General features: G+C 42.7%; 1 protein-coding gene across 2 annotated transcripts in view; it reads right to left on the reverse strand.

The window, feature by feature from the left end:
• The window catches only part of LOC148010225 (O-fucosyltransferase 15-like), a 51,230-nt gene that overhangs the window by 18,011 nt on the left and 12,879 nt on the right, over positions 1–20,340 (reverse strand). The window contains exons 2-5 of one of the 2 annotated variants that reach the window (XM_087672418.1): positions 5,642–5,731; positions 5,459–5,558; positions 5,237–5,310; positions 5,020–5,108 (exon numbers count right to left, since the gene is read on the reverse strand). In XM_087672418.1, coding sequence (XP_087528544.1) covers positions 5,020–5,108; positions 5,237–5,310; positions 5,459–5,558; positions 5,642–5,731 — 353 coding nt within the window. The remainder of the gene's footprint in view (positions 1–5,019; positions 5,109–5,236; positions 5,311–5,458; positions 5,559–5,641; positions 5,732–20,340) is intronic. The other variant, XM_087672419.1, reaches the window with a different exon arrangement.

The raw sequence follows: 20,340 nt of genomic DNA on the forward strand, positions 1-20,340 counted from the left end.
AAAACTGAATTACAGATCTGAAATCTGTACTTCTGCGTGGTCATTTATTGCTGATTGGTACTTGTTTGTACTTTGGTCACTTGGGTGACAATTTGGGCCTGCATTTACTGGTCTTTTGGTCACTTTGAGCTGAAAACCATGGCTGGCAGCAATGGCAGCAGTAATTTGATGCATATAAAGAAGCTTGAAGGCGCACATAATTTTGCAATGTGGCAAAAACAGTGCTACAATATCCTGTTACAAAAGAAGCAGGCAAAGCCGATCAAAACTAAAGGGGAAAAGCCAGTGGACATGGATCAGGACGATTGGGATGAGTTGAATGAACTTGCACGCTCAACCATAGAGCTATCGATTTCTGATGCCTTGCTCTTCAACATTGAAGGTTTGGATTCTGCATATGCTATATGGACTAGTCTAGAAGAACTGTATGCACAGAAGAGCGCTGCAAGTAAAGTATATTGGCTAAAAAAGCTTATGGATTTGCGTATGAAAGAAGGTACAGCAATGTCTACTCACTTGAGTGAGTTCATGATTGATGAGGAATTTAAGGCTACTTTCTTGCTTTGCCCTCTACCAGAGAGTTGGGATACATTCAGGACTGCCGTGAGCAATTCTAATGTGATCCTTTTGTATGCTGATGTAGAGAGTGCTCTACTTATGGAAGAGATGAATCGGCAAAACAATGCATCCAACAAGTCTTCCAGTGCTTTGCATACTAGGGGAAGATCACAGCACAAGGACAAATATGATGGCAAGGGACACAGTAAATCACGTGGCAAAGATGTTGAATGCCATCATTGTGGCAAGAAGGGTCACTTTAAACGTGACTACTACAAATGGAAGAAAGAGAAAGGAAAAGGCAAGAAGACAGATGATTGCAAGGAAGAGAAGAAAGACAGTCAGTCTAAGAAAAGCAGTGTAAAAATTGAAGAGGTGAATGTAATCACTCATGACAGTGACAGTAGGAGCGATGTACTCTTTGTCTCTTCACATTTTGGTCCACATGCTCTACTTGCAGATACAGACGATGACATGTATACCTGGATTCTTGATTCAGGTGTTTCTTTTCATGTCACCCCTCATCATGAGTGGTTTTCCGCATATACAGGGGGTCGACATGGTGTTGTCCATCTTGGGGACAACTATACATGTGGGATTGCATGTATTGGCAGTGTGCAATTACAGTTTCAGCATGGCTCTGTCTTTACACTTCAACATGTACGGCACGTACCTCAACTCAAGAAGAGCTTGATCAGCACAGGGCAGCTAGATGATTATGGTTTTCATACCACCTTTGGTGATGGAAAATGGAAGATTTGTAAGGGATCTAGGGTTACTGCCAAAGGTTGCAAGAGTGATACGTTGTATCCACTTCATGTATCTAGTGTGCGTAACCATGTTGTTGCCGTGACCGAGCAGCCGAGTGTTCTTTGTGGCATGGCCGGTTGGGACACATGAGTCAAACAGGAATGAAAGTGCTTTCTTGTTTGGGTTACTTGCCTTGTCTTCGTTATGCTGATTTTGAGCACTGTGATCATTGTATTTATGGCAAACATGCACAGACTTCTCACAAAAAGTCTCTTTCTTTGAAATCTTCTCCTCTAGAGTTAATACATTCAGATGTATGTCAAATGCCAGGATTATCTTTAGGGGAAAAAGAAATATTTTGTCACCTTTGTCGATGATGCTACACAGAAAGTATAGGTTTACCATATTCGTAGCAAGGATGAAGTGCTTGACAAGTTTAAAAAATTCTTGGCATTAGCTGAAAATCAGACGAATAAGACACTTAAGTAACTTCACTCTGACAATGGTAGGGAATATGTATCCAAAGCCTTTCAGGCATTTTGTGACAGCAAAGGGATAAAGAGGGAGCTCACTGCCCCTCATAACCCACCCCAAAATGGAGTTGCAGAGAGTATGAATCGGACCATACAGGATAAGGTCCATACGATGCTGTCTCATGTTGCATTACCCCATGGTTTTTGGGCAAAGGCTGTTATGATAGCCGTTCACTTGATTAATTGATCACCAAACACGTCTTTGGGAGGGGGAGTTCCCCAAGAAGCGTGGTCGGGCAAGCCACCTTCATATGCTCATCTAAAAGTGTTTGGCTGCAAGGCTTTTTTGCACATTCGTAAAAAAAAACGCAGCAAACTTGAGCCAAAGTCCTGTAAATGCATTTTCCTAGGATATGGTGACGAGGGTGAAATAGGGTATAAATTGTGGGATCCCGAGAAAAGGAAAATAGCACACAGCAATGATGTTATCTTCCGAGAAGATCGCATGCACAAAAAACCCGAAAAGACTGAGGAGGTCCGTAGGGTTGTATTCCGGGAAGAAATGCCTTTTGGACAGCAAAATGTACCCGCTGTACAACAGCAAATACCTGCTGTAAATGAACCTGTAAATGCAGGAAATGATGTTGGCAATGATCAGCCAGTTATTACCCATGAAAATGAGCCATTACATGTGCAGGAACAACCAAGACAGCAAGCTGTTAATACTGATTTGTAGGCTGAAATGCCAGGACAGCATGCTGAAAATGAAAATTTGCAGGAACAGCCAATAAACAATGACCATTGGGTTAGGAGATCGTCTAGGGCTACTAGACAACCTGACTGATTTGTTCCTAGTGCAATTAATGTGGCTGAGTATGTCATGTTAACAGACTGGTGAACCGTCTTGCTTCAAGGAAGCAATGGACAGACAGGACAGCAAGAAATGGTATAAAGCCATGCTGTTAGAAATGGAATCTCTTGACAAAAATGGCACTTGGAACTTGGTGCAGTTGCCTAAAGGGCAGAAAAACCTTCCATGCAAATGGGTTTACAAAATGAAGGTCACTTCTGGTTCCTCACCAAAGTACAAAGCAAGATTAGTTGCAAAGGGGTACAAGCAGGAGCATGGAATTGATTTTGATGAGATTTTCTCTCCTGTAGTCAAGATGACTACATTGAGAACCATTTTGGGCTTGGTTGCAGTTGAGGATATGGAGCTCATACAGATGGATGTAAAGACTGTGTTTTTACATGGTGATCTGCATGAAGACATATATATACAGCAGCCTGAAGGGTTTGTTAAACAAGGAAAAGAACAAATGGTCTGTAAACTCAAAAGGAGTTTGTATGGGCTGAAACAAGCACCAAGAGAATGGTATTATAAGTTTGATACATTCATACAATCCCAAGGCTTTCATAGAAGTCAAGTAGATCACTGCTTGTACACCAAGAAGGCAGCAGATGGCAACCTGATTATCTTGGTTTTGTATGTTGATGACATGCTAATTGCTGGCAGGGATACTCCTGCCTTGGATTCATTGAAGCAAAGTCTCCATAGCAGCTTTAACATGAAGAATCTGGATAATGCAAATCACATTCTTGGCATGCGAATACTCAGAGATAGATCTAAAGGTTTACTCCATTTATCTCAGCAAGCGTATATCTCCAAAGTTTTGCTACGTTTCAATATGGAGGGGGAGAAAACAATTGGGGTTCCATTGCCTCCATATGTGAAACTCAATGCACAGGACAGCCCTACATCTGATGATGAGAAGGCTAAAATGGCCAAGATACCATATGCTTCAGCTGTTGGCAGTTTGATGTATGCTATGGTTGCTACACGTCCTGATATTGCTTTTGCAGTGGGAGTGGTTAGCAGATACATGGCAACCCCTGGCAAGAAGCATCGGGATGCAGTGAAAGGTATTATGAGATACCTCAAAGGCACAAAGGAGTTGTGCATCTACTTTGGAAAGCAGAAAGCATCTGTTGTTGGCTTTACGGATACAGACTATGCTGGTCATGCGGACTGCAGGAAGTCCACTTCTGGATATGTGTTTACTTTCACAGGAGGAGTGGTCTCTTGGATCTCCAGGCTACAAAAGTGTGTTGAATCGTCTACTACAGAGGCAGAGTATGTAGCTGCCACTGAGGCATGCAAGGAGGCTTTATGGCTTTCACGTCTGGTGGGAGAGCTTGGCATCACAGAGTTATCTGTTTTCCATTGTGATAGTCAGAGTGCTATCATGCTAGCACGGAATCCTGTCTTTCATGCAAAGACAAAGCACATACAGGTGAAATATCACTTCATTAGAGATATACTTGACAACGAGAGCATTGAGCTTGTCAAAGTGCATACAGATAATAATCCTGCAGACCTTCTCACGAAGGGTCTTCCAGCAGAGCGGTTTGCTCATTGCCGACAGATGATGGGAGTTCAATAGATATATTTATTTCATCATTGTACATACTTAGACTTAGTTGATTCTTTTCTCCTCTTGAGGCACATTGCCTTTAGGTGGGAGGTTGTTGGGAATAAAAGGCCATCGTGCCTTTTATATGTGCACGGGTGTGAACACACCCTTAGCACATTGTACTTTCATACATATATCTATCTAAAACCTAAAGTGGTACACTCTTCATTGTACCGAAAAACGTGTTCACTCTCTACTCTGCTTACTCGCACTCTCTGTGTCTCTCTCTCAAACGTAAGGTCTGTCTACCTCTATCTCCATGCCTGATCGATTCCTTCAAGTAAAATAAATTCAAAAAATGTTACCCACTGAACATCATTACTATCATATAAGGCCAAATAAAAAATAAAAACCTGTCCAAAGGCAATACTAATAAACTGTTTGAAAGTGCTAAAGCAATACATCCCTTGTTTGAAACAATAGAAAGCATTGCATCACCAAGTGGAATGATACTGTGAATTCACCTCTCAGCTGCTGTTTTTGAGTTGAAGAAATGCTAAACTGAGAGGAAGTAGTTTGTATTCACTCTGTGTATGTTACTTAGTTTTACATGTCTACGGCTATTCTACAAAATTGTTGAGTGCACCAAAAGAAAAAAGTTTAGAAAAATGAAATGTTTTATGTGTTTTCTGCTAAATAATTTGAGGAACTGTCTCCACAACAGTATGTGGAACATGAATAGAAGTGTCATTCACATGGAACAGCTTCACTTTTGGTTTGGCAAAAAACTGAAGAACAACCCATCACACGTACAAGAGGCATACCTTGGGTCTTTCCAAACACTGCTGTAGAGAAAATGTGGAAGTACCAAAGTGGCATTCAGCAACCGAGCTACAGCCACAGCATTACAAATCTGTAGTTGTCACTTCCAGGTTGGTTTGCATAGGTTATGAGAAGAATGGACAAAGAATGGGAGCAGTAGGGCATAGTTAAAAACATGGAAACATTGTAAAAACAAGAGAAGAGTTCCTTCAAGCATACAGCAACTCTTTGCTGGTTGAGACCGCCATTAGCGCTGACCATTATAAATCCAGTGCTGTTGACATGTCCCCTTGCTGTTCATACACATTACAAAGAAGGATAAAGAAAAGCTCTTTCATGTTCTAGTACCAATTAAACACTCAGCATGCATCAACTGGAATACTTTTGAGCTAACTCACAAGTATATCAAGCACACACATCAGAGCCAAACCATACACTTACAAGCAAAGTTTTCAATGCTCTTATCTGCACAAGGCTTCCATACAGAAGCATCAGCAAAAGGTTCCTCCCACAGCTCTTTAGGCTCATCTTGCAGTTCACCCTACAAATGGTTCAAACTGGTCAGATAATTCTATTGGCATTCCTTGATGCAGCTATTTTTGTATAGCTTGACAAAAGTAACACCTCTGCAAGAGCATGCGCAGCCAACCCCAGCATCCGTCCATACATAAGTCCTGGAGGCCTGTCACCCTTGGGAAACCTGCTCCATTCACCCTGACAACAAAGTTCAGCAAAGCTGCCTCAACTTTAAATTTTTAATATACAGAGCAAACATTATACAAGTGTGGCTCTTTCTTATGCCCCAAAAACAACACATTAAAAAGAGTCAAGACTTCCTCCACATGCATGACACCAACGTTACATTACAAGTGTTCTAAATTTGCGTAAAAGTTAGTGCAAATTTGTAACAAAGAGTTGCCGAGTTGCCCAATCAGAATCTCAACAGGTGGGTTAAAGAACAAACAATTTTGACTTAGCAATTGATTAAAGAAAAAGAAGAAAAAGCGATCCCAAAACACATTTCAGTTTTGCAAGACGAAGTTCAAAGATGGACAGTCTAGGCAACAGAGTATCCTGAAATGGCGTTTCGGGGGCCTTGAAACGGAACGGCTGTTTCAGACCAGGATGGGGATAGGGAAATGCTGTTTTGGCAACCTGCAGCGGACAGGCAGACCAGTTTTCAATTTTGCCACGTCTTCTACACAACCATCTGCTCCTCCTCCTCCCTCCCTCCCTCCCTCCCTCCCTCCCTCCCTCCCTCCCTCCCTCCCTCCTCCTCCTCCTCCTCCTCCTCCTCCTCCTCCTCCTCCTCCTCCTCCTCCTCCTCCTCCTCCTCCTCCTTCCTTCCTCTTCTTCTTCTTCTTCTTCCCTCCACCTAAGTTCTTCTCCTTTCTTCTTTCCTTCTTAAGTTCTTCTTCTTCCACCCTTCTTCTTCTTTATTCTTCTTCCACCCTCCTCCTTCTCGTCCTCCTTCAATCTTCTTCTAAGTTCTTAACTTCTTTCCAAATTCCCATTTGGCATTGCCTAATCATGGTGCCGGATCCATTTTGGAGGCACATCACTCCAATCAAGGGATACAAGGGTCCTCAAAGTCTAATGAGGAGATAGTGCACAGATCCTTGGACTCCAAATGAGTCATAACTCATGGACTCTAGAGACTAGAATCCTGATGCCTCAAGAGTCAAGGATCACTTTAGCTTTGCAATTGCTAATTACCAGTCACCAATGGCATCACGCATGTCACATGCACATGATGATTTTTCACCTGCGACTTGCATCAATGGAACCACCAATTGGCCAAATGCTACCCCAATTTACAATGAATGGGCTGGCATCTAAATTCCTTCACAATTATGCAAATTTCAAGTGCTGAATTCAGTGTACGATGCCTTCATCAATTCCCAAGGTGGTTGTAAAACCCTAATCTCTGCAAAAATTTAGGGTTTACAACAGAGCTCTCTGCTATCCACCAAATTTGCCTAAGATCTGATCCAAATGGCTAAGAAATGCTAAGAATGATCGAGTACAAGCTGGAAAAGGTGAGAGAATGCTAAAAGAGAGAGATTTCCGATTTCCGCGCGAGAAAAGCATGAAACCTGATTGATGTCTGTACAAAACAACATTTAATGATATCGCTAGCTGCCCAAGAGGCCCCAAACTGCTGTCACCAGCCCCAATCTTCTGTCACCAACTCCTATAGACTCCAAAATTATTGTCGTCTGTATCAAATGGATTGATTACTCCTATTCCAACCTCTAGAAGGTCACCCACTGCAAGATAATTATACCAACAGCTTGTTCGCTCGCTTTTCATTAGCTTGAATGGCCTAAATTTCTCTCTCCAACCTCCAAAAAACGTTTTTCAATCTTGCATGGGTCTTTTTGCCAAGTGACAACCTTCTAAATCTACTTTCCAACATTATCCATCCATTAAATTAATTTTCAAAATTAAATTCAACACTTCTAACCCTTCCAAAATTAAATGTGTCCATCCATAATTAAATTGGGTAGGCCATTTGCAACCTAGAGTGATCCCTAACCTCTATTGACCCTTGGGCTGGCATTAATTAATACATTTATGCTAATCCCTAGTGTCACCACTAACACTTATTGGCCAAACCACTACCCTAGGGTCAAATCTGATACCTACTAATCACCAAAACCCAATCGGTATAACTTATCACAAACGCATCCTCGCAATTCTTGGCTTGTTACTATGAAATAATACCATGTGCATTATATCTACTTAAACCTTGCACATTTGATTAATAACTTACTCAAATATTATCAGCAAAACTAAAACATCTCAAAATTTCACATCCACATGACAGTTAAATTGTCTTAATCATTGAGTCTTCACTTATGACACGTGTAATGAATCATGATTTCGATCATATGACATGAAAAGTTTCATATGAAATTTCGATACATATTGTTGTAGGCATTGATATATTTACATACCTATATAATAACGTATTTATTTTAGTATACAATCCAAAACACCATATCCACTTTTCCAAAATTTGGCTGAAGCTCTGAAACTCCGGTTTTTCTTGTTTCTATTTTCCCTATTTCCAACTCCCTTGTACTAAGCTACGCAATAAAGGCATGGTGCCAACACCACATATGGGCAATGAAATAATGTCATCAACAGTGACTTTCACCCTCCTGAGTATGGAGATCTTAGAGCCAATCTCCTCTAGGAATCAACTAACTAAATACACTACTATCAATGAGCCAAGCCCTCTCAAAAGACCAAAAAGTCGAAGAAGGCTCCTCTAACTTATGAATGTGAAGAAACATGGGCTCAATAGTAATAGAAAGTATAGAAATCGAGGTAAAGAGAGACTCCAATGTAGCACTATCGTTGCAAAGATCCCTTGATAACTTGAATAGATGAAGGTGAGGGTATTACTTTTAGTACTTCTCCTCAAGGTACGAGGTCTTCCCACGATATGGACACTTGGAACATTGTTCATCCTTTCGCTTTATTTGTATCAAAATCAAAAGATGACTCTGATTTCTTAGACTTATTCTCCCCTTTCTTCTACTTGGCTTATTCTTTACTTTAGATCCCACAAAAGCACAGCTCTGTGCTCTAGCTCCACGAGAATCTCTCTCCTTGTAACGTGCATCCTACTCAACACCATTGAGACTAGCTCATCCCAAGTGATAGCATCCCTCAAACAAGAGGTGAAAAAACTAGTGTAGAAAACATCCTACTTCCGTGACAAAAGATATGATGAAAGCATCACAACAAGGTCTTCCAAAGCCATGATCTTCTTAAGGGGTGCAAGCTCATTCCTAGTCTCATCCATCTTATTGTGTAGTCCATCGTACAGGAATTTGCAACATAGAGATGTCAAAGCTTCAATTTGAGGGTCATGCAATACTTGAATGTCTAGACTTAGTATAGAGAGGCCAATATGGTCCAAACTTCTACTATAATTTGGATACATCTTACATGCAAGCATAGAATCTATACAACTCAAAAAGAGAAAAGAGCGGGCTCTAGCATTGAGACAATCTCACAAAGCTGCTAAGTCCATGATCGCTCCAACATAGGGATCCACAATAGGTTGGGGAATAGGGACTATCACAAAATCATGAACGCCAAAGGTCTTCGAATACACTTGACTTTGCATGACCCTAGATAATGGTTCATCCCATCCAACTTTTTGTAGGTGGGAAGAGAGGGTAGGGCTAGCACCTATACTAAGGGTGCCATAGTAGAAGCATACAAGTGAAAGCAAGCTAGAGTATACAATGTACCCAAGGGCAGAGCAACGTGTTGGAGAGTGACGTCCATTGCAAACCGATTCCAAGTGTCATGACCACCGGTCAGAGTGATGGAGTGAGAGAAACACCAAACACAGATCACCAAAGTGTGAGGAGACTGAGGCAACTATAGAGGATAATGCCTGATGATGTGGGCGAAGTAGCAAAATGTAGCAGTAGAACGCCACAGTAAAACGGTACAGTAAAACGTCACAATTAAATGCAGTAGTAAAACAAGGTGATGGCAATAAACACAGCAGTAGAACAAGGTGATAGCAACAGTCGTGAAGGTTGGATAGCCACGTGTGTGTAGACTGATGACTGAAATGTACACTCAAGGGTGAGAAACCTACACGAAAGAGATGAGACTAAATGGGGGCATCTTGTCTATTTATAGATAAGGATGGGCCCTCACAAATTAGGGTTTCATTGAACTCTCTTCAACTACTCCCCGTTTTAGGGTTTTAATTAAATTAAGCTTGTTTTGGGGCTGTTTAAGTGGATAATTAGCACAGAATGCATTTCTTAGCTCAACACTCCCTCTCAAGCCCAAAACAAGGTGAGGAGAGAAGGCCAACCCATTTTTCCCAAGGTGTCCCACCCCAAAGCAACCAGGGCATCAGACAAAGGGTGCACACTGGTTGCCTAGTGGCCTACCAAAACTATAGAGGCAATGGTTATCTTATATAAGGGAAGTGAGTGTGAGGCTTGGGCAACTCGTTATCCCATATCTTCCCCCCTCCTCCATGGTTGTTGTGCCACATGGAGCAACCCTCATTTTCGCCTCCCAACGTGCAAGGGTTCTCTATTTGGCCGAGGCGCCCAAGCCCCTTGCTTCAAGTTCAAATCAGTATGACTTGTTGGAGTTGAGACTCAAGAGGAAAGGTGGGATTGACCCATGTCGCCCCCATGGCGCCATGGTCCAAGATGGTTGAAAGTGGATCCTTGTGAGCCTGGAACTCTTTTGTGGCCTGATCCGACAACTCCAAGTTCCAAATTACCCAAGTCAAGTTAGACCAACGTGTTTCATGTGCTATGAACGAGCGCAGCATAAGAGGAATATCTAAGGCATAACGGCCTGGTGACGTGACATGATGCAAAGGATGCATGCTATGATGCGATAGCGTCTTCCTAGCATATATTTTGTGTCACAATGACGTGAAAATTTGATGCTTTGCTTATATTTAATTGATATTTGATTAAAGGATTAATCAAATGTGCAATTAAAAGATGCACATGTGAGGTGCAAGCTACTTTTTCACAGTTGAAGGCCGAAGGACCCTATGAAAAAGTTAGGTGTCAAAGGCAAAAGTTGTAACAAGTTACACTTATTAGATTCTAGGTGAATTTTGGTGACAGTTTGCCCCTAGGACCATTAATTGGCCATTAAATGTCAGTGGTGACACTAGGGACTAGGCATTAATCAATGGATTAATGCTTGTCCAAGGGTCAATTAATGCATGGGACCACTTTGGGTTGCAAATGGCCTAGCCAATTGATTTCTGGATAGGCAAGGTTAATTTTTTGGGCATGGATTAAGGGCTGAATTAATTTTCAAAATTAATTAATTTTGAAAATTGATTAAATGACTGAAAATTGCTGAAAATGGATTAAGAAAGCTGCCACTTGGCAAAAATTTCCCATGCAAGTGGGGGAAAGGCTAAATAGGGCTGAAATGAGAGGGAAATCTCGTTTTTTCATTTTGGAGCTGTTGAAAAGAGGTGTTGGACTGTTGCTGCCAGCTTTTGGGGCCATTTCCTAACCATTGGAGACCATTTTGGTGATGGAGATTGCATATTCTTGACCTTGGGAAGCTGGCAATTGCTGCTGATGCACTTTCTCTTGAAGATCACAGTCTCTGATGCTCCTATTGTTGTTGGTGCATCCGTTTGGGGCTGGTACAGCAGAGCAGCAGCTGATTTTGATCAGTTCTTCGCGACAAATCTCAAAATTTTCTCTCTTTACAACATTCTCTCATCTCCTTCAGCCTATGCTCAACCATTCTCAGCCATTTGGAGAAGATTTCAGCCATTTTTGGTGGGCTGATCTGTAATTTCTGCAGTAAACCCTAATTTACAATAGAAATTAGGGTTTAGCAACCACCTTGGGATCCGTGCCAGAGATTGAAGGCTCAAGGGACTGAAATCAGCAGCTGATAATTGAGGATTATCAAGGGATTTCAAGAGCCAATCCATCCCAAATTGATTTGGGGCAGCATTTGGCCAGCCAAGGGTCAAATCGGAGAAGAAGTCCTGGGTGAATGAAGGGGCAAATGACCCAAAAGGCTTGCTGGTCATTTATGACAGCAAGAGCAATTGGTTAGCAGGAGGAGATTCAAGAATCTCAAGTTGTACTCCTTGCAATTGAATGAAGCTAAAGAAATACCGCAAGGGGCGCCAATTTTGGGGCCAACAGGAGTCTACTATCCAAGAATGTTATGGTAAAGTGTGTATTTTATTTTATGTGCATTTATTTATTGCTGTAATTAACTCTTAAATCAGGTTATCACCACCCATTCCAAGAAGAAAGGCTGGTTTCATGGTTCCATTGCGAGGATACATCAAATCTCTTGATTTGGTGGGCCCGAGGCACCTGATTGCAAGCCAAAGCTTTGTGCTAGTGTTGATCTTTGTGCTTCAATGTCAAGAATCCAACACAAGTGTCTGTTTGTCAATGACCCCCCATTAAATGGCCGCAAGATTTGGTGTTATGAAGCAATTCTACTAGATCCGAAAGCCAGAAAGCATGTGACAGAGACTAACATGATAGATTTTGATGCTGAAAAGTTGCTCATCTAGTCAGATTGTGATTCTAAGGCCATTTTCCCCTCCAAACCAAGTCGTCAAAACCACTTCGAGTCAAGTGTGAAAATGTAAATTTGAACTAGATAAGTTAGTGATCATGTTTTAGACCATGATTAAGAAGAGCCACAGGCTCAAAAAACTCACGAGATGGGGTGGTGTGTTTTTTTTTCAATGCTCCTTTCTTCCATTAAAATTTTCCATTTTTGGACATAAATAATCCTCTCCATCCTCTGGGCTATGAGTTCTCTAAGCATCGGTACCCCGTCGTGCTTTTGAGGCTCAAGGAATAAGTGCTGGTCATGCAAATTCTCCGTTTAATGCTGGCTATCATGGAAATTGCCTCTACACTAGCGGATACACTATGCCTTTCATGTGAGCTTGTTGAGGCCTTTTTATGCTGATGTGCCTAAGGATGTATATGCTGAAATTCAGTCCAATGTAGAGGAGCTGAATGAGATATTGGTATCCGAGCAGATTTTGGCACATAAAGAGAAAAAGTCAAAGGTAAAGCTTCCATAAGCTATTGGGTGAAGTTTCACAACTGTTCACCAATGGATGCTAAATGGATGGAAGAGGATGACTTGGCAAACCATCCTCAGTTGTTGCAGCTTTACCTTGATGCCTTTCAGATAGAGCCGACTTTGGATCAGGCTCTTTCAGGTTCAACAGGGCAAGGGTCCAGAGTACCACCTGATACTCAAGGGGGAGGTAGCACTTCCACTCCTCCAAGAATGGACTGCTCTTGTGTATAGTGGATCTCGGATGTATTCGGCATGCATCCAAAGGTACTGTGCTGACAGTATGTCTGCCATGAGGTCACTATTCAGTGTACTAATCACTGTGGTATGTATGCAGATGGGCATGGTTTTCACTACAGCTCTGAAACTGTACATTTGCATCAAGTGATGATCATGAGAGATTGATTACCGAGTGCTAGTTTTCAGTGTATGATCATTAGTTTCAGTGGTATTCAGCTGGTTCTATGGACAGCAGCATGTGTACTGAATGCCATTGACAATTCAGCCATGGTTTCGGCTCGGTTTATGCTTTACTATGGTTGTGTAGTCAGCACTGTTGAGAAACAAGAGTTTGGGATGCATCCCATGAGTTTCTGGCAACAATTCTGAACTATTATTGAGCTTTATGTTGTGTTTATGCTAGCTGGAAATTTTCAGCGAATGGTGGGCATATGAGATAGTTAGCCAACAGTGGCCAATGTTGTGTTGACTATGATGCCTTGTGAAAATTCCAGTGCAATCAAGGATTTCAAGGAGGTGGTCTGTCACGAGGATGTGAAAATTTGATGCTTTGCTTATATTTAATTGACATTTAATTAAAGGATTAATCAAATGTGCAATTAAAAGATGCACATGTGAGGTGCAAGCTACTTTTTCACAGTTGAAGGCCGAAGGACCCTATGAAAAAGTTAGGTGTCAAAGGCAAAAGTTGTAACAAGTTACACTTATTAGATTCTAGGTGAATTTTGGTGTCAGTTTGCCCCTAGGACCATTAATTGGCCATTAAGTGTCAGTGGTGACACTAGGGACTATGTATTAATTAATGGATTAATGCTTGTCCAAGGGTCAATTAATGCATGGGACCACTTTGGGTTGCAAATGGCCTAGCCAATTGATTTTTGGATAGGCAAGGTCAATTTTTTGGGCATGGATTAAGGGCTGAATTAATTTTGAAAATTGATTAAATGACTGAAAATTGCTGAAAATGGATTAAGAAAGCTACCACTTGGCAAAAATTTCCCATGCAAGTGGGGGAAAGGCTAAATAGGGCTGAAGTGAGAGGGAAATCTCGTTTTTTCATTTTGAAGCTGTTGAAAAGAGGTGTTGGACTGTTGCTGCCAGCTTTTGGGGCCATTTCCTAGCCATTGGAGACCATTTTGGTGATGGAGATTGCATATTCTTGACCTTGGAAAGCTGGCAATTGCTGCTGATGCGCTTTCTCCTGAAGATCACAGTCTCTGATGCTTCTATTGTTGTTGGTGCATCTGTTTGGGGCTGGTACAGCAGGGCAGCAGCCTGATTTTGATCAGTTCTTCGCGACAAATCTCAAAATTTTCTCTCTTTACAGCATTCTCTCATCTCCTTCAGCCTATGCTCAACCATTCTCAGCAATTCTCAGCCATTTGGAGAAGATTTCAGCCATTTTTGGTGGGCTGATCTGTAATTTCTGCAGTAAACCCTAATTTACAATAGAAATTAGGGTTTAGCAACCACCTTGGGATCCGTGCCAGAGATTGAAGGCTCAAGGGACTGAAATCAGCAGCTGATAATTGAGGATTATCAAGGGATTTCAAGAGCCAATCCATCCCAAATTGATTTGGGGCAGCATTTGGCCAGCCAAGGGTCAAATCGGAGAAGAAGTCCTGGGTGAATCAAGGGGCAAATGACCCAAAAGGCTTGCTGGTCATTTATGACAGCAAGAGCAATTGGTTAGCAGGAGGAGATTCAAGAATCTCAAGTTGTACTCCTTCCAATTGAATGAAGCTAAAGAAATACCGCAAGGGGCGCCGGTTTTGGGGCCAACGGGGAGTCTACTGTCCAAGAATGTTATGGTAAAGTGTGTATTTCATTTTATGTGCATTTATTTATTGCTGTAATTAACTCTTAAATCAGGTTATCACCACCCATTCCAAGAAGGCTGGTTTCATTTTGAGTTGGATTCTATTGCGTGTTCTAGATACAACGGAGTGCCACGTACCCATGGACCATGTTACTTGTGTAGGTTTCTGCACTGCGGACTCGTGGGACCAAGTAGGCATCATGACACTTGGTATCAGAGCTACCTTGCACCTGACTATTGGGGTCTACATGGGTGGAGGCAAGTGGGCCAAGATTTCAAGCAAAGGAGTGTCTAACAAGTCGAGACATGATATCGAGCTTGTTCAAGTATGTGTGTTGAAAAATGAGTTGTAATGTAGAATGAAGTAGATCAGGGTTGTGCGGCGCTACCCACAACTTACAAAGAGATGTGAAGAGAATGTTGTAGTTGAATAGTTTGAATCTCAATCTATGCCCATCCACGAGGCGTGAAGTGGAATGCTCATCTGAGCTAAAAATGGATCTATGGGGCCACGAGGGCCATGTAATGAGACCATATTGTGTTGGTGGAGGCGAAACGGGATCGGCAGACTTGTGTGCATAAGAAAGTCTTTTGCCCCTTTTTTTTCACTCGAGGGGTGGTTTGCGAAGAGGATGCTATGTGAGCTGAAGATGGAGCTTGCGGGCAAGTGTCTCTTTGAAGACTCATGGACCTGGCGCGATATAAAGAAGGGGAGTCAAGAGAATATGTAAAGTTGATATCTTTGAAGACTCTTGGACCTGGCAGAAGTATGAACAACGCACGCATGGTTGAGATCGCAGGGTGAATCTAATGGAGTGGATGAGCACTTTGTTGGGAATAAAGGGCCATCGTGCCTTTTATATGTGCACGGGTGTGAACGCACCCTTAGCACACTTGTACTTTCATATATATCTATCTAAAAACCTAAAGTGGTACACACTCCAATTGTACCCAAGAACATCTTGCATCTCTCGCTCTCACTCGCTGCTGTTGCTCACGTGTTTTGCTCTTTACCTGACATTTCATCGCCGGACATTGCATCTCCGTAGCGCATCACTCACTTCAAACTGGTATCAGAGCTTCGGCTAAGGTGTTTGCGCTTCTTGCAGTCCGTGCAGAGCTTCGGTTAAGGTGTTCGTGCTTCTCGCAGTCCACAGGTCACGTTTTTCAGCCAGGCGACATTTCCCAGGTTGCCCGCAGGTCAGTCAGTCATTTTCTGGTCAGCTCGTCACTGTTCTTGGACAGTGTGCATTCAGGCGTGCAGTTCCAGGCAGCGTGCAGGTCAAGCGCAGGTCAGAAGTGACGTGTTTTGCACAGGCGCTGGTCACGCAGGTCACGCCAGGTCAGTTCGTGACTTTCCAGACCACGTGCAGCTGGCGGCAGGTCAAAACGCAGCAGTCGTCACGTTACGGGACAGTTTTCGTCAAATTTCTCTTGCAAAATTTTTTAATTTTCAAAGGTTTACTGCAAGCTGCCCCCTTTGCCCACTGACGGGAGTTCGCGCGTGTAAGCACAGTTCTGTGTTTTGGGCAGATTTGAGCCACAAATTTGGGGATTTGTCCGGATTTGACACGAGCAAGACACACAGTGAGATTCTGTCTCAGAAATTGCAGGAATTTGTGACATTTTGCCTCCGAAATTTGGGGCTTTTCATGTACATGTTAAAATTGGGCTGAAATTGACCCAATTTCTTGACATTGATGCACATTGGACCCCGTGCAATTTGGGGCTTTTGCTGTTTGAGCAAAATTTGTGCGCAAATTGGTCATTTTATGTACATGCGGGTTTAATTTCATGCAATTTGGACGCCCGACACTTGAAAATTTTGGGGGTTTTGCTGAAATTGCTTCATTTTGGCAAAATTGGTCTATTCTATGCATGTCAGAGACAGTGCAGATGTATGGTTGATGTTTTGAGCACAAAACTTTGGGGCTTTTGACCGTGCGGGTCAAATTTTATGCCCGTGGGTGCATGTACAGCAGAAATTGCAGCTAAAATTTGGGACTTCTCATGTAATGTGATGTATTTGTCCTTGGAACAGCTGTCATCAGTTGTGGAGTGCTGTAGCACAACATTTGGTGCTTCTGAAAATTGATTTGCAGATCTGAAATTTTTGCTTTTAACTGGTACTTATTGCTGGTTGGTACTTGTTTTTACCTTGGTCACTTGTTTGACAGTTTGGGCCTGCATTTGCTGAATTTGTGGTCATATTTTGGACTGAAAATCATGGCTGGCAGCAGCGATAGCAGCCATCTTATGCACATCAAGAAACTTGAGGGTGCACATAATTTTGCACTGTGGCAAAAGCAATGCTACAATATCCTGTCGCAGAAGAAGCAGGCTAAGCTGATCAAGGCCAAAGGGGTAAAGCCCGCAGATGTGGAACAAGATGACTGGGATGAGTTGAACGAGCTTGCACGCTCGACCATTGAGCTATCTGTCTCTGATGCTCTGTTGTTTAACATAGAGGGTTTGGACACTGCCTATGCCATTTGGACTAGACTGGAGGAATTGTATGCTCAGAAGAGTGCAGCTAGTAAGGTGTATTGGCTAAAAAAGCTTATGGATTTGCGGATGAAAGAAGGAACTGCTATGTCAAATCATCTGAGTGAATTCAACTCAATTTTCAGCCAGCTGGTTGCTTTGAAGTTTGTCATTGATGACGAGTTTAAAGCTACCTTTCTGCTTTGCACTCTACCAGAGAGTTGGGATACATTCAAGACTACCTTGAGTAACTCGAATGCTATGCTTATGTATTCTGACGTGGAAAGCTCTTTGCTTATGGAAGAGATGAATAGGCAAAATAATGCATCAAGTAAGTCGTCTAGTGCCTTGCATACCAGGGGCAGATCACAGCAGAAGGGAAAATCTGATGGCAAGGGTCGCAGCATGTCTCGCGGCAAGAATGTGGAATGCCACCACTGTGGCAAGAAAGGTCACTTCAAACGTGACTGTTACAAGTGGAAGAAAGAGAAAGGGAAAGGCAAGAAGACAGAGGACAGCAAGGAAGAGAAGAAAGAGAGCCAGCCCAAGAAGAGCAGCGTCAAGATCGAAGAGGTGAATGTAGTCACTCAGGACAGTGACAGTGGGAACGATGTACTCTTCGTGTCTTCATGTTTTGATGCCCATGCATTGGTTGCCGATTCGGCTGATGACATGCATACCTGGATTTTAGATTCGGGTGCCTTCTTTCATGTCACCCCTTACAGAGATTGGTTTTCTGATTATACAGGCGGTCGACATGGTGTTGTCCATCTCGGGGACAACTCAGCATGTGATATTGCAGGCATTGGCAGTGTGCAGCTTCAGTTTCAGCATGGTTCTGTCTTTACTCTTCAGAATGTTCGTCATGTACCTGAGCTCAAGAAGAGCTTAATCAGTACTGGGCAGCTAGATGATGATGGTTATCATACCACATTTGGGGATGGAAAATGGAAGATCAGTACAGGATCTAGAGTCATTGTCAGGGGTTCAAAGAGTGATACTCTGTATCCTCTTCATGTATCTAGTGTGCGTGACCATGTTGTCGCAGTAACCGAGCAGCCAAGTGTTTCTTTGTGGCATGGCCGGTTAGGACACGTGAGTCAAACAGGAATGAAAGTTCTTTCTCGTTTGGGTTACTTGCCTTGTCTCCGTTATGCTGATTTTGAGCATTGTGATCATTGTATGGTAAGCATGCGCAGACATCTCATAAGAAATCTCCTTCTTTGAAATCTTCACCTCTAGAGTTAGTACATTCAGATGTATGTCAGATGCCAGGATTGTCTTTGGGGGGGAAGAAGTACTTTGTCACCTTTGTCGATGATGATACACGGAAGGTATGGGTTTACCCCATTCGTAGCAAGGATGAAGTACTTGACAAGTTTAAAAACTTCTTGGCATTGGTTGAAAATCAGACTGATAAGACACTTAAGTGTCTTCGCTCTGACAATGGTGGGGAATATGTGTCCAAGGCCTTTCAGGTATTTTGTGACTGCAAAGGGATAAAAAGGGAGCTCACTGCCCCTCATAATCCACCCCAGAATGGAGTTGCAGAGCGTATGAACAGGACTATACAGGATAAAGTCCGTACTATGCTGTCTCATGCTGCATTACCCCATGGTTTTTGGGCAGAGGCTGTTATGACAGCCGTTCACTTGATCAATCGGTCACCAAACAGGTCTTTGGGGGGGGGGAGTCCCTCAGGAAGCGTGGTCGGGCAAGCCACCTTCTTATGCTCATTTACGAGTGTTTGGCTGCGAGGCTTTTGTGCACAATCGTAAGGAAGACCGCAGCAAACTTGAGCCAAAGTCCTGTAAATGCATATTCCTAGGATATGGTGACGAGGGTGAAATGGGGTATAGATTGTGGGATCCCGTGAAAAGGAAAACAGTGCGCAGCAATGATGTTATCTTCCGGGAAGGTCGCATGCATGAACAGCCCGAAAAGACTGAGGAGGTAAGTAGGGTTGTATTCCGGGAAGAAGTACCTTTTGGACAGCAAAATGTGCCCGCTGTACAGCAGCAAATACCTGCTGTAAATGAACCTGCGAATGCAGAAAATGATGCTGGAAATGATCAGCCAGCCATTGCCCATAATGATGAGCCACTAAATGTGCAGGAACAGCCAGGACAGCAAGCTGTTAATGTTGATTTGCAGGCTGAAATGCCAGGACAGCAAGCTGTAAATGATAATATGCAGGCTGAACAGCCAGCAAACAATGATCATTGGGTTAGGAGATCGTCTAGGGCTACTAGACAGCCCGACAGATTCGTTCCTGGTGCAAATAATGTGGCTGATTATGTCATGATCACTGACTGTGGTGAGCCGTCATGCTTCAAGGAAGCAATGGACAGACAGGACAGCAAGAAATGGTATAAAGCCATGCTGTCAGAGATGGAATCTCTTGAGAAAAACGGCACTTGGGACTTGGTGCAGTTGCCTAAAGGGCAGAAAACGCTTCCATGCAAATGGGTCTATAAGATGAAGGTCATTTCTGGTTCCTCGCCAAAGTACAAAGCCAGATTGGTTGCTAAGGGGTACAAGCAGGAACATGGAGTTGATTTTGATGAGATCTTCTCTCCTGTAGTCAAAATGACTACATTGAGAACCATTTTGGGCTTGGTTGCAGCTGAAGATATGGAGCTCATACAGATGGATGTAAAGACTGCATTTTTACATGGTGATCTGCATGAAGACATATATATGCAGCAACCTGAAGGGTTTGTGGCTAAAGGCAAAGAGAAGATGGTATGTAAGCTCAAACGGAGTTTGTATGGGCTGAAGCAAGCACCAAGAGAATGGTATCATAAGTTTGATACATTTATGCAGTCTCAAGGTTTTCAAAGAAGTCAAGTGGATCACTGCTTGTACACCAAGAAGGCCGCAGATGGCAGCCTAATTATCTTGGTTCTGTATGTTGATGACATGCTGATTGCTGGCAGGGATACTCATGCCTTGGATTCGTTGAAGCAAAGTCTTCATGGCAGCTTTGACATGAAGGATCTTGGTGATGCAAATCACATTCTTGGCATGCGAATACTCAGAGATAGGTCCAAAGGATTACTCTTTCTATCTCAACAGGAGTATGTCTCTAAGGTTTTGCAGCGTTTCAATATGGAGGGGGGGAAACCAATTGGTGTTCCATTGCCTCCATATGTGAAACTCAGTGCAGAACTCAATGCAG

This window comes from Lygodium microphyllum, chromosome 30 (genome assembly GCF_053477565.2).
Source record: "Lygodium microphyllum isolate KBCC chromosome 30, Lygodium_microphyllum_v1.1.10, whole genome shotgun sequence".
Taxonomy (NCBI): Eukaryota; Viridiplantae; Streptophyta; class Polypodiopsida; order Schizaeales; family Lygodiaceae; genus Lygodium; species Lygodium microphyllum.